At 45.1% G+C, this 15,090-nt stretch overlaps 1 protein-coding gene across 1 annotated transcript; it reads left to right on the plus strand.

The window, feature by feature from the left end:
• The first annotated feature begins 9,495 nt into the window (after window positions 1-9,495).
• On the plus strand, window positions 9,496-14,363 carry LOC147703571 (hemoglobin subunit beta-2-like). Its single transcript, XM_086928937.1, has 3 exons — window positions 9,496-9,638; window positions 11,615-11,837; window positions 14,089-14,363. The coding sequence occupies exons 1-3, from the start codon at window positions 9,547-9,549 to the stop codon at window positions 14,215-14,217; spliced, it is 444 nt and encodes a 147-aa protein (XP_086785063.1). The 5' UTR covers window positions 9,496-9,546; the 3' UTR covers window positions 14,218-14,363.
• Window positions 14,364-15,090: the final 727 nt, after the last annotated feature.

Raw genomic sequence — 15,090 nt, forward strand, 5'->3', positions numbered from 1 at the left:
GCTGTCAGGCGGAAGTGGGCGGTGCGGGCAAAGGAGCCTGGGAGCTGTAGACTCCCCCCTCTGTGGCCGCGCGGTGGTGCTTGCTGCGGCGGCAGGGACAACCAACAGCGTCAGGGCCCCAGGGCGTTCCTCTCTTTTCATCTTTTTTCCTACAGCCTTTTAGTCTTTGAATAGACAAAGATCGAAAAGACACTATGTGCATTACTTTTTTGCCAATTTGTGTTGCCAGTTGGAGCAAAAACTATTTGAATCATTTTACATAGCATTTAAATTTGTTATAGTGTGAAGCGACCTAGATATCAGACAAACACTCCAAAACATGCCTTCTCCAACCCTCAGGCAGTCCAAGATGTAAGAAAAGCCTCACTTTTTCAATGTCACGCTCTATCTAAATATGTTCTCCATCCATCCCAGTAACGAACGTCTCCAAAGTCTTGACCTCCCAAGTAGCAAACCTCAATCCCCTAGTGCAGTGGTTCCCAAACTGTGCGCCGTGGCACCCCAGTGCGCCGTTGGGAGTAGCCAGGGGCACCGCGGCACGATGTGTGAAAGTTAGCCTGTGGCTGAATTAAGGAAAGAATGCTCGCAAATGACTGGTCTGCTTGAAGGCAGCAAGTCAATCTTATTTAACACCCAGCCGCCTGCTGCGCAGGGGGTGTTACAAATGCCACCTGTGTAATCTGTAATCACTTTGGCCCAAGAGCACAACTTGGAACAGGCTGATAATACTGCGCTAGGCATTAGAGGCACTTGTGTTTAATAGCGCTCGACTTCGTGAATTGTTCATAGCGATTTTTAAAATTCCCGTTTTGTCACCTATTGTTTTTATAATTTATCGTTATCCCCTGGTTTTATCTGACATTGCTTAGGCTGACTTGCACTATAAAAATTATTACTACTTCACCGCTGCTTAGCGGGTCACTAGCTCTACCACCACATACCCGGCAGACCTCTTGGGTGGGAGGTAGGCACTTGGGACGCCGCCATTTGCCGAACGCTCTAGTGCTCAGGCCGGCGCACGAGGTGTGCATAAAAGAGAGCCATCCGGGTCGGTTTTGTCCTTGGAACAGGCTGATAATACTGCGCTAGGCATTAGAGGCACTTGTGTTTAATAGCGCTCGACTTCGTGAATTGTTCATAGCGATTTTTAAAATTCCCGTTTTGTCACCTATTGTTTTTATAATTTATCGTTATCCCCTGGTTTTATCTGACATTGCTTAGGCTGACTTGCACTATAAAAATTATTACTACTTCACCGCTGCTTAGCGGGTCACTAGCTCTACCACCACATACCCGGCAGACATCTTGGGTGGGAGGTAGGCACTTGGGATGCCACCATTTGCCGAGCGCTCTAGTGCTCAGGCCGGCGCACGAGGTGTGCATAAAAGAGAGCCATCCGGGTCGGTTTCGTCCTTGGAACCGGCTGATAATACTGCGCTAGGCATTAGAGGCACTTGTGTTTAATAGCGCTCGACTTCGTGAATTGTTCATAGCGATTTTTAAAATTCCCGTTTTGTCACCTATTGTTTTTATAATTTATTGTTATCCCCTGGTTTTATCTGACATTGCTTAGGCTGACTTGCACTATAAAAATTATTACTACTTCACCGCTGCTTAGCGGGTCACTAGCTCTACCACCACATACCCGGCAGACATCTTGGGTGGGAGGTAGGCACTTGGGACGCCGCCATTTGCCGAGCGCTCTAGTGCTCAGGCCGGCGCACGAGGTGTGCATAAAAAGCTGCCATGATCACGCGCAGCGGTAACGCGCAGCGGGAGCGCCGTAGGAGAGCCGGAGTCGAGCCAGAGTCCGGCCCGTCTGCGCCCGTCCGCGCCTCGGACGGGCCAACGGCAAGGTATGCTAATCCAAAATCTAAAAGTAAGGTATACACAAGACAAGAGCTACTTTCCCTACAATATGAGCCAGTATGTGATAGACACAAGATGGATCTGTCTGTGTGGTCCGGCCCTGCAAATTGTCAGTGCTGTGGTAACGCTTTCACCTGGACACAAATTATTGATATGACACCCAGAGAGAAACTCCTATCTGGAGGCCTAATAAATGCGAGATCAATGCCTAGACATGCTCAGGATATATATGATCTAATACTTGATGAAAATCTGGACCTACTCTGTATTACTGAGACATGGCTGAAACCAGGCTGCACCCCAGATGTGGTACAGGCTCTGCCTCCGGGTTATACTATACTTAGGAAAGACAGAGGAGAAGATAAACGGGGAGGGGGAGTGGCTGTCATTCATAGGGACACTCTTTCATGTTCAGTGTTAGAGCTGCAGGAACTTAAAGAAGCAGAAGGAATGGGTTTCTGCATAAAAATCAATGACACCTTCACTTTTGCTGGTGCAGTAATATACAGACCACCAGGACCCTGTAAAGGTTTCTTGGAAACAGTGGGAGGAGCACTTAGCCCTTTGGTACTAAAGTACTCTAATTTCACGGTCCCAGGGGATGTAAATATTCACCTAGAAAACAGATCAGATAATGCGACTGTATCTTTTAGGGAGACCATGGAAGTTCTTGGCTTAGTTATCAATGGTAACCAGTCCACTCACGATGCAGGACACAGGCTTGACTGTATCGCGACTAACATAAGCACTTTAAGATGTGAACATCCAAAACCTCAGGTATGGACAGATCATGCGCTCATACCGTTTACTCTCACGCTTGAACATAATATGAAATGTAAAAATCGCGATCAGCAAAGTCAGTCCACCCATGAAGAATGGAAAGAACTAATAACCCACCCAGACCTTGCCAGACTGGCAATGGAATGTAGACCTAATAAGATAGGATCATTGAATACTGACCCTAATACGTTCAAGGAATGGATGAATGTACTAAAAGGAATGGGTGGGCAGGGAAATATCAGGAAGACCAAAGGGAAAAAAAAGAAGCTGTCCGCCCCATGGTTTAACCAAGATCGTAAAACAAGACAAGGAGAACTGCGCAGAGCAGAGCGCAGATGGCGTAAGAACTACTGCATGATAGAACGCACCAAATATAATGCCACTAAGAAAAAATACCATGAACATATTAAGTTGGCAAAAAAAACTTATTACTGCAAGGCGGTTGAGGCTGCAAACAACAAACAGAAAGTCATCTTCAACATTGTCAGAGGATTTAATAAACCTGACTTTCTAACGCAAGAAATTCCCCCTTCAGAGACCCTGTGTGAGGCTATCGCTGAGTACTTTGAAGCAAAAGTACATGGCCTGACAAAGGATTTTGTAATCCCTAGCCTGATCAGTGATGAAGTTAATGGAAAGGAGAGACTGGTGGAGAAACAATTGGCGAGCTTCCAACCGGTCAGCTCAGAGGAATCTCGGCGGGCTATACTCTGCACCAAATCAGGTTCTCCATTTGACCCCTGCCCTATTAAACTTCTGCACCTTATTGTGGAGGTTACCAACCCAGTCATTAACGACATTGTACATAGTTCCCTGGCTACAGCCAATGTCCCCTCAGAGTGGAAACTTGCAGCAGTGAGACCCCTGCAAAAAAAACAACACCCTGATCCCACTACATTATCCAATCTGCGTCCCATCTCACTACTTCCTGCTCTATGTAAAATCACGGAGTCTATGGTCAACCAACAACTGACCAGGTTCTTAGAAGAGAGTGAAGTATGGCATCCTAACCAGGCTGGTTTTAGAGCACAGCACTCAACGGAGTCTGCTCTCCTGCATACTGCAGATACCATCCGCACATCCCTAGACCAAGGGAAGAAGGCCGTCCTGATTTTATTAGACCTTCGATACAGTCTCACATATCATCCTGATAGGCCGTTTGAAAACCTTTGGCATCACGGGTGTGGTACTTGAATGGCTCAAGAACTTCCTGAGTGGAAGGAGACAGGTAGTGACGCTAGGAGAATTTCAATCTGGGGAGAGAAGACTCACAACAGGAGTACCTCAGGGCTCTAGTCTTAGCCCGACATTGTTTAATGTCTATACCGCACCCCTAATCAGCTTAATTGCATCGTTTGGCATAGAAGCTATAGCCTATGCCGACGACACGCAACTGATCCTGACTATGGATAAAGACAACCAGGTCTGGGAAGAGAAACTCAAGGGCTGCCTTACGGCGACCTTTGAATGGATGCGAACTAACCATTTGAAATGTAATACCGGGAAGACGGAGATAATACTGATGGGCCCAAACAATGAATTCATACCCAGATTGTGGTGGCCTGAGAAAGCAGAAATACCACCCAATACTGCTATCACGGCCCGCAATCTGGGAGTGACCTTTGATGGGAATTTGTCCTTTAAACAGCAGGCACTGAAAGTGGCAGGTACGTGCTTTGTTGTTATAAAGAGTTTGAGAAAGTTCTTCGATCTCCTTCCTTTGGAGGCCAGGAAAACAGTGGGGGTCGCACTGGTTACATCCCACCTTGATTATTGTAATGGACTATATGCAGGCACCAACAAGGAGGTTACCTATAGGCTCCAAATGGTGCAGAACTCGGCGGCCAAACTTGTATTAAAGTGGCCCAGAAGATCGTCAGCGACTGAAGCCCTTAAGACTTTACATTGGCTACCCATCATTAAAAGAATTCTATTTAAAATACTGCTCATCACCTTCAGGGCATTTCATAAACTAGGTCCGCTGTATCTGCGGAAAAAATTCACCAGATATCATCCAACCCGAATTCTCCGCTCGACCAATGCCAATCTTCTGGCAGCTCAATCATTCAGGCTTAAGACCCGCGGGGCAAGTCCGTTGCGGTGCTAGGCACAAAAGCCTGGAACACCCTCCCACCTTACATAAGAGCCCTGGATAGAGAAACTGAATTCAGGAAACAATTAAAAACCTGGATCTTTACTCTACCTGACACTACTGCCAGATCCCTAGTGTAAGAATTCTATCTGATCAGCCATACAAGTGGGCGCCAAGATGCTCCTTGGAGCGATAGTTGCGCGGTATAAATAACCCCTTACATTACATTCACGTTTATGACGTCGTGCTTTCAAGTAACCTCCATTTACGCACAGCAGACTGTCCAGCATTATTGCTGCCCGTGTTTTGCTGCGCCTCTGAGAACCCTGCACAATGTACACAGGTTGGTTGCACATTAGAATACTACTGAATAAAAAATATGGGGACATGAAAAACTTGTGACCGGCCAAGCCCCTGTAATTATGCTGGCTGCTGTTCCAACTCTTTGTTCATGTCCGCGCCAGAATTTAAAAGACAGAAATTCCATTGGGCAAACTCACTGCAGCTGTAGAAATCGGCCGCATTGCACCTGGATTAGTTTTCCAGCCCCAGTCTGACCCTCAGCCAAGGCCAGGCACGGAGCATGTCATTATTATTATAATAAATAACGTAACTCAGTTTCCTTCAGCCTCAGTGAAAGCAGTTCCCCCTTCTTCCCTCTGGATATTTCTCCCTGTTAGTAACAAGAATAAGGCCTCCCAAATAAAATTAGCATTTCAAACCTTATCTACGATCTACGTATAATTTTGTTACAACAAATATCTAGATATGCCCTTATTTACAGGAAAAAAGAATATATGGGATTTGCTTTATTTAGAATTCTTTCTTCGATTTGTATTCACGCTTAAAGACTGATGGTACTTTTAATAATGGCTGTTACTTCGGATTTTTAGCTATTAATTAGCCCTGCAAAGCACAAGGAAATGCTAAAGAATTTTTTAAAATTTAAATGATGAGAAGCACAATGCTCCTAAAAAGCGCAGAGAAAAACATTTCCTTAATGAGGATCAGAGATTGATTTTAGATGCTCAACTCAAACTTTTCCTTGAGCAAGGGGATTCCATAGAGTCCCTGATAGTGAGCGAAGGTGGGGTTAACAGGAGGAGTATGTCTCACACAAAACAGAATACACAATATGTGTGGTTAGAAAAGGTTGTTAAGTCATGGAAACATATTTGGCAAATTAATACTGTATCGTTTCTCACTTAACCAATTAAAGTTTTTATTAAACAACCTATCTTTTTATTTTGTTACAAATATGATTGCAAAACCTTCATCGGCTTCATCCCACTTAATTTCAGGGAGAAAATTGGAAGGATTACCGAGGTCAGGCATGCATCCTACCACCGGTAAAAAAAAAAAGTGACACGGCGGGGAGCCACGGCCAACTGCCAATTAGGCCAAGGGAGCCACAGGCCGAAAACGTTTGGGAACAACTGCCCTAGTGTCTCAGGGATGGACACAATTAAAGGATATCTGTTGTCTCTTTTCCCCTTTGTTCTACCTTGAGGGTGCTCCATCAGAAATGACAAATCGCACTGCTGGTCTGATTAATAAAAAAAAAAGTCTAAAAATTGTTTTTTTTTTTTTTTTCCTTCAGTAGAGCTTTTAACGCCGAGAGGGACAATGATCGAAAAGCGTTGCACTGGGTCTGGGACTGACTGAGGAGATGTGAAGTGTAAATTCGAAAACGTACTGGCCTGTGAACCTGGGAACAGATCTACCCAGAGCCCAGACAACACCAGCCAGGGACACAGCAGCAGTCTCTTCTAAGGAGACCTTCCCTGTTAAGCTATCATTTTGTAAAAGTATGTCTGCCCTCCAGAAGCAGGCGGTTAGTGAAAAAAAGCATTGGTTACCCCAGATGCCGAAAACGTTCGAGTTCACTCGAATGGCAAGAATCTTGTAAAGCCTTTACACAGAAGCGAGCAGGACTTGAGGCTCAGCCCAGCTCTGTCTGACATGTGCACTAAAGGGGTTTGCAAACTCTGACTAAGCTGCTGGGGCTGAGGACAGCAGCCCGGCCCAGCAGTAGTAATTATGTACTTTTGTTACGATCACAGTATTCGCGCGTGTGACGCGATTGTAACAAAAATAATGAAAACGAAAATAAGTTTTCGTTACTTTTGTTACAATCACGTTACCCGCGCTGAGGGCTGTGAATGCATCAAAAGTAAATAAATAGAAAAAATTCCCCCTTTTTCTTTACTTTTGATCCAATCGCGGCACCCTCCTGATTGTCGCGATTGTAACAAAAGTAACGAAAATTAAAAGAAATGGTGCGCGACAGCTTCGAACACTGCACAGAATCCCGAGTCTTATGTGTACACAAGCCCACACACACACACACACACACGCGCATGCACGTGCATGCCACACACACACGCACACACCCCTACTACCCATGTGCCACCAAAACACTCTCTTGGCACGCATGCACCACATGCACACACAATTCAGACAACTTTGTCCCCAGTGCTGTTTCTTCCTAGGAGCCATGTGCTCCTTTGCCACTCGTGATATTAAGACACACTCTTGCATCACACCTGTCCGTCAATGTAACACTTCTGACACTTGCTTGCCTTACAGGCTTGCTTTCTAGGGACTATACATATGCACTTCTACTACGCAAGAGTCATGGAAACATTCTCTTGCCAACCATGTGCTATCCTCGCACTCATATGACTCCTTACACACTAGACTTTTTTTTACTTCGGAGCCATGTTCATAAGCATTTGCTTCTCATGTCTCTTGTCTTCTCGCTGCCCAGAGGCCTGGAACCAGCCATGCCGAGTCGCCGAAACTGACGACGGTCATCACAGCACTGTACCCACCTAAAACAAATACAACCAGGGACGGGTAGCCTTTTGAAACACCAGAACCACTTTTTTGGACAAGACCAACAAAATCCACGACATAAAGAAAAGAAAAGGGAAGAGAGATACTCCAAAGACCTTCAAAGAGATAGGCTGAAAAAAGAAACGACCGAAAAAATACCAGTGCAACAACAGAGGGATCTTACAAAAGACAACTTACCGAAAATACTCGCAGCGCCCTGAAGAAACTCCTTGGTAGGGAGTGAAACGCGTTGGCTGATCTCACTACAAATTTTATTGATGTGCCCTTTCTTGCTGAACAAAGATAAATAAAGAACATTTCTCTACTTATTATATTTGGACTCTCATTTTGGTGCGCCCCCTTGAGTATCTAAAAACTGTTTAACTGATCTGGAGAGCACAGCGACGCCAAACAGCAGCTGGTGTCGGGGTTGGCAGCACAATATCAAACTGACTTGATCATAGACCCATTGGCACTGGAGTTTAGGTGTGGCAATTTAAGGTCCGCTGCTGCTTTTTCGTACGAAAATAAGTTTTCATTACTTTTGTTACAATCACGTTACCCGCGCTGAGGGCTGTGAATGCATCAAAAGTAAATAAATAGAAAAAATTCCCCCTTTTTCTTTACTTTTGATCCAATCGCGGCACCCTCCTGATTGTCGCGATTGTAACAAAAGTAACGAAAATTAAAAGAAATGGTGCGCGACAGCTTCGAACACTGCACAGAATCCCGAGTCTCATGTGTACACAAGCCCACACACACACACACACACACGCGCATGCACGTGCATGCCACACACACACGCACACACCCCTACTACCCATGTGCCACCAAAACACTCTCTTGGCACGCATGCACCACATGCACACACAATTCAGACAACTTTGTCCCCAGTGCTGTTTCTTCCTAGGAGCCATGTGCTCCTTTGCCACTCGTGATATTAAGACACACTCTTGCATCACACCTGTCCGTCAATGTAACACTTCTGACACTTGCTTGCCTTACAGGCTTGCTTTCTAGGGACTATACATATGCACTTCTACTACGCAAGAGTCATGGAAACATTCTCTTGCCAACCATGTGCTATCCTCGCACTCATATGACTCCTTACACACTAGACTTTTTTTTACTTCGGAGCCATGTTCATAAGCATTTGCTTCTCATGTCTCTTGTCTTCTCGCTGCCCAGAGGCCTGCTTCCACCTCCCTCTGCAGCTGTGGAGTAAGGCAGGCTGGAGAGTAGTGTGTGGAGCTGTTCATAAAGGCTTATGCCTATGTAGCATGTATAATATGTGGAAACGGGGGTAAAGTATTCACTTGCAAATTAGGAAGGATTGAACAAGTGGTGCACACTGCTACATAAGAGGCACAGTGCAGGAAAATGTGTTCTATTCATGCACAAGACATTTTCAAAAAGTAAACTTGCACAGAAAAGAATCTGCAAATGTTTGGAATTATGCATTGAAAAGCTGCACAAAGGGAAAACTCGCGGAGAATTATGCGACATTCATGTTACATCTCGGATGAATTTGATTAGAGTGGAAACTAACTTCGTAGGACCGAAGCAAAAGTAAACCGGGAAGCTCTGTAATTAAGGCTTGTGAAGGGTAAACGTCGGGTATTTTCACAAATGATGCTGGACGAAGAACACACACCTATGTCCTTCCCAACACTTGAATCTGGAGAAGGTACATACAAATATTGTTATTGTGTGTTAGAATTGTAGCGCGAAACAAAAGCATACAAAAATGCACGGTTCTGAGAAGACGTCAGAAAGGTTTGCGTGGTGGGTGTGGGGAAGGCTGGCATGAAAGATAAGAGGGTCCAGCGTGACTCAGCAGAACGGTCCACCCTGGGTGGGTCTTGGCCGCCGGCCATATAAATCTCTGGGGTCTCAGAAGTCTTCAGCAGCAGCAGCTTCCAGAAGCGGACTCTGACTCAACAAACCTCCCAGCACCGCCAGCAAAGATGGTTCAGTGGACAGCAGAAGAGAAGGCCGCCATCACCTCAGTGTGGGCCCAGGTGGACGCGGCGGCTGACGGACAAGAAACCCTGGCCAGGTATTGCTGCCAAGTATAATCTCCCACCATTCCCCGCTTATGTATTTCTTCTCTATCTACTGTTTTACTCGCTTCACATTCCTAAAGTATCCTTCATAGGAATCTTTATTGTGGTGTGACGTAGCGCCTCGCAGGTCGTGAGGGTCGGATTTTGTAAAATTTAGAGGAGCCCAATGTATATCGTGAGGATGGGGGGTTATGCTAATTTGCTGAGGTTTTATGTAGTGAGACCGAGCTTTCTTGACTGCTTCTTTCTGTGAGTTCATCCATGGACCCCTGATGGTGCAGAGCGAATCATGCAAGATCTAACACAAAGGTTTCAGGCGCTTTCACAATAAAGCTGGCCTTCCCCTTCCAGGAAGATGTGTGGCGCTGCGGCCAGGGTGACTGACGCTGGAATCTGGGGATCACGGTTCATGTGACTTTGGGCAATAGCTTGCTTAATCTTCCCGACGGCACCCAGGGCCTAGAGACCCTGATGGGTGATTGTTCGCGCTTTACAAATGTGGATTACAAATGTGGATTATTATTCCTCATGTCTTAGAGGGATTCCCTTCTCTTCTCATGTACATCATTCGGGTCTGGCTCAGAATTAGACTCATAAATAACCTTTGTAAGAAGTACTGTATCCTCAGATGGAATCTCATTTGCATTAAGAGGGTGCAGTGCTGTACGGAAATACGTCAGAAGGGGTATATGTGATACCCTCAGACTGACTTACATGTACATAAAGAAGGGCAGCATTTGTAGGGTGAGTTGTATTCCTATGTACAACGCGGACACAATGCTGTAGTTTTGGTGTGATTATCATGGACATCATTAAAAGGAAAGTGCTGTTGTGTGAGATGGAGTGTCAAGTGCATCATGGAAGCAGCAGAGTGCAGTTCAGTAGATTCTCACGCACACACTGAGAATGGGGCGCTGTAATTGTCGGTGGGCTGCAACCACATGAAGTCCATGCACTGCAGGCTTTCCAGTCCACCATGGGATCTGTGGTCTTTACTATCTCCTGCTGGGGTTGGGTATTGTAGCCTAACATGGTACACTTAGAGGGTGGAGGGCTGCAGCTGCTCATAGAGCCTCGTGTGTACTATCAGGGCTGGCCTTTGTAGCCAGAGATGGGATCCCATGCACACCATGATGGTGGCATGCCGCACCTTCTCTTGTGGCCTCTCACACGCTATTGGGGTTAGTTGTTGTAGCGTAATATGGGGTCCCATGCACACCATGATAGTAGCATGCCGCAGCTTCTCTTGAAACCTGCCATATGGTAATTGCGTCGGTTGTTGTAGCGTAACATGAGGTCACACGTACACCATGATTGTAGAGTGGTGCAGCTTCTCATGGAACCTCACGTACACCATAAGGGTGGGTTGTTGTCTCACACCTTGGCCTGGTAGGTAGTGTATTGAAAGCACGTTTTAAGAAGTTTGAAGAAGCAGGTGTTTGGTGGTTTACATGGGTGAGTGGGGTCTGTTGACGAGAGTCAGTGACTCTAGAAGATCTGCTGTCAAGTGGATTTTCCTGTAGTTTTGGGTAGATGTAGTTGTTGCAATAATAAAAGTACTTAATCATGTAAGTAGATCCGGTAGTCGTTGGTATTCTTAAGTAGATATTTATTGGTTAAAGTTGGTAATAAGGAAGGCCCCACCGGGAGCAGCATCCAGCTGCTCAGCCCCTCTCATTCAACTGACCACACATTCAAACCATGCACACAGGAACATTCTAATGACATCACACACACAGGCTGAGCAGCAGGGAAAGAGATGATCAGGATATAACAGTAGTATTTCCAGTCATGTTTTTCTTGATGCTCCTTTGGCTCTTTGATTATCTTCAGGATCAGTAGGTGTTTTCAACGGTGCTTTTGATTATCTGCTTTTGCTAATAAGAGATAAAGCAAGAATCAGACATGAATAAGAGACGTATGCAGAGATGATCCATCTATTCCACCTCTTCGTGTTTCTCATTCATAGGGTGCTGGTCGTCTTCCCCTGGACCCAGAGGTACTTCAGCAGCTTTGGAGATCTCTCCACCGCAGCAGCCATCGCTGGCAATGCCAAGGTTGCTGCCCATGGCAAGAAGGTCCTCACCGCCCTGGGAGGAGCCGTCCACCACCTCGATCACATCAAGCACACGTTGGCCAAACTGAGCGAGCTGCACGCGGACACCCTGCACGTGGACCCTCAGAACTTCCAGGTGAGGACAAAACAGTATTTATTTTAAAATCTGAGGAATCTGGGAGAGAGAATATCTGCCATGAGCAATCCAACAGAGTGAGACCACCTCTATGAATGAGAGAGAATAGGAGACAGAGCAGGAGGGTGGGGGAGAGTCAGAGATAGGCAGTCCTCTGAAAACCTTAACAGTTTTGTATGTCACCTTTGGCTCAAATTAGCCTTTCAAATGCTATTTAAGGCTTCTCCAGGCTGGAATAATATACTAACAAAAACAGTGGCCCAAACCAACCGATAGCCAGACCTGAAATGTATAAGGTGCCCCCTCTGACCCCACAGATTAGCCCCAACTCAGATTGCTTGTGTTGAGCCTGGAAAGTAGACAAGCTTGAACCAAGAGGAAAGCATACCACCTCGTCACATGGAGGCTGTGTGCTTTTGCTGTTTACCCGTGGTGTGGCGGCTACTTGCTTTCCTCTTCTCCCAAGGATTTCATCTTAGAGGCCTGGACTTTCAGTGCTCTCATGTGGATGTTGTGTGAATGTGCTCCCATCTGTGCGTACCGATCAGGCTACACTCTGGGTCGCTTTGGTGTTTGTCCCCACCATTAGCTGCTGTTTCATCCCTGCTCCCAGAAAAGGTAACTACTCTCTGCAAAGAGTGCAGGTCTGTCTCTTTCAAGCATTGATTGTCTCTTGCTGTAGTTGGTCAAGGGTGCCTTGGACCCCGCTGCAAGCATTAGGTTTCACCTATGTGATTAATAATAATTCGTTTTTTGCTCTAAGTTGTATCTTGCTGAGTAGTTGTGAAATTTAAGTTAAAGAAAGTCTGTCAAAGTGTTATGACTTCTTTATGTACAAAAAGGCGATATATTGTGCTGTTACTAGTAGTATACTGCAGGTAAGTAATAGCAACATTTTGAAAAATTAAAGATGGAAGTAATAGAATTAATTGATTTAATGGCAATATTATGTGTTTAGAGGAGTTCTGACACATTTTTGAACTGCTGACACTGCACCTGCTGCACCATTCAAATCATGGCCTTAGTGCCTGTAAGATAACTGCACTTTTGACTGCCTGTTCAATTGTAAAATATAGCAATAAATGGTGTTTATTGGGGTGCCTGAAGCTTTTGGTCCTGGTGCTACTGAACCTGCTGCACTATTGAAATCATAACCCTTGCACTTGCTGGATAGCTGCACTTTTTGACTGCCTGTTTAGTTGTAAAATATAGCAATATTTGGTATTTAGAGGAGTTCTGATAACATTTGCGTCCAGTGCCACTGCACCTGCTGCACGGTTCAAAAAATGACCCTGCTGCCTGCAAGATAACTGCACTTGTGACTGCCTGTTTAGTAGTAAAATATAGCGATATTAGGTGTTTAGAGGAGTTATGACAATTTTTGGCACGGTGCTGCTGCTCCTGCTGCACCATTCAAATCATGACCTTGTCTGCAAGATAACTGTACTTCTGGATGCCTGTTTAGTATTAAAATATAGCATAGCGCTTGTATATTAACTTTATTTTATCCTCCAATGTTTATTACAACATTTAGAATTTGATCATTATGACCAAATAGATTATATTGAAAAAACAATCCAATAATGCGTACAAAGTGCAAAGAAAGGTACTGAAGCATGAATAGGAAATTCCACAAACGTTCTAAGGCTAAAGCATCTTCCTTACACAACTAAGAAATAAAAAGCAAGCATTCCGGCATACTGTTAGAAGATGTCTGCCTTTTCCTTGGGAAGAGATCTTATCTTGGCAGTGAATGGGGCTTAAACAGGTTGAACAGCTTTAGTATAAGTATCTCAAATGCATGTAGCCAGGAGAAGTTAAAAAAAGAATTTCACACAAATGAACACAGTAATTTGGCTCGGGAACTGAAAAGAGACCCTTTTTCAAAATACATCACTTCCAATCAATGTCACAAGCACGTGGGAGAGTAAAATGCAGTCATTACAGGGGCCTACTGAGCCCTTAACAGCCCTGGGCCCCTGCTATCAATGCTTCAGCTGCACAATAGATAACTACACAACTAGGCCTCACCCCCTAAGTCACTGCTTCCTTGCTGATGTATGAACTGAGAGCTGCTCTCTTAGCAAGGAATGGAAGGATGAAATAGGAAACGTGCCCTTAATGTTGAAGATCCACTGCCTTTACTCGAATGGAGCTCCCTGTCTGCAGTGCCTTTACACATCAGCGCTGATTCGTCTATTTTCTCTGTCGATTTCCCTCCGGCTAACAACCATTTTATTTCTCTCCTCAGCTCCTTGGAAACTGCCTGGTGATCGTCTTGGCCCGCAAGATGGGAGCCGCCTTCACCCCTGAGGTGCACGCAGCCTGGGAGAAGTTCCTGGCAGTGTCCTGCGCTGCTCTGTCCAAGCACTACCACTAGAGAGCACCCTCTGCATAGACTTCAGGCACTAGTGTGTGGCTGCGGTCTGTAGATGCTGGTCCACAGAAGGTTGGCGCACCGACCAAGCTTTCACCCGAAAATCCCTGAATTTGTATGATACCAATAAAGAGATCTGATTAATTTTCTTACAATCTGTAGCCTGTGCTTTTTGCTTTTATAATGAAGAATACATGTTTTATTCATAGCATTTGCTTTACAAAGTTGGTGAAATCACATGCCATTCACAAACAGAGGGGCAGACTTACAAGCCCCTTGCACCACTTTTCCTTCACTTTTCCCATGTTTAAAGTGACGCAAAAGTGGCGCAAGGGGCTTATAAATCTTCCCCAGAATGTTTATCCTTGATGGCAAGAGCCATATTTAGAGGACAGCTCTAGGCTAGCTACTACCAGAGTACAATTTCTAGCCTTCCCCGCCATTCTAGACTGATTACTACTTAATTTGACCCTATAATTTCCATGCTCGGCACCAGCACCTAATTGCCAGCAGCAAGGCTTATGACAGTCTACCATGCTATCTGGCTAATTTAGGTATGAGCGATAATCAAAGCAACAATTCCCTTTGCATATATTTGAACACACTGCTAGTGACTCATACACCATTCCATCCAAGCATACCAATATCACCAGAGAATACCAACTGTTCACCAAAAGTCAATATATAAATGTTTTATTTTATGCAATTCAGTTAAAAAGTCCTATAAAAAGTACCTAGGATAAAACACATGAATTGTTGCAAAACAGAGTGACTCCCTCAATAGAGAATCACCTCAAAAGATCATACACATTATTATACCGGCTGTTAGAAATGGGATGTCAGGTTGGCTAGGGCTTGCGCCTAAGCCAGGCAGAA

This window comes from Lissotriton vulgaris, chromosome 7 (assembly GCF_964263255.1).
Source record: "Lissotriton vulgaris chromosome 7, aLisVul1.2, whole genome shotgun sequence".
NCBI classification, from domain to species: domain Eukaryota; kingdom Metazoa; phylum Chordata; class Amphibia; order Caudata; family Salamandridae; genus Lissotriton; species Lissotriton vulgaris.

What these genes read in the sequence shown, in the direction of transcription:
- LOC147703571 (XM_086928937.1), top strand. Translation starts at nt 9,547, where the DNA reads ATGGTTCAGTGGACAGCAGAAGAGAAGGCCGCCATCACCTCAGTGTGG. An exon ending in GGACAAGAAACCCTGGCCAG is followed by an intron (nt 9,639 to 11,614) that starts GTATTGCTGCCA and finishes TCTCATTCATAG; the next exon opens with GGTGCTGGTCGTCTTCCCCT. An exon ending in TGGACCCTCAGAACTTCCAG is followed by an intron (nt 11,838 to 14,088) that starts GTGAGGACAAAA and finishes TTCTCTCCTCAG; the next exon opens with CTCCTTGGAAACTGCCTGGT.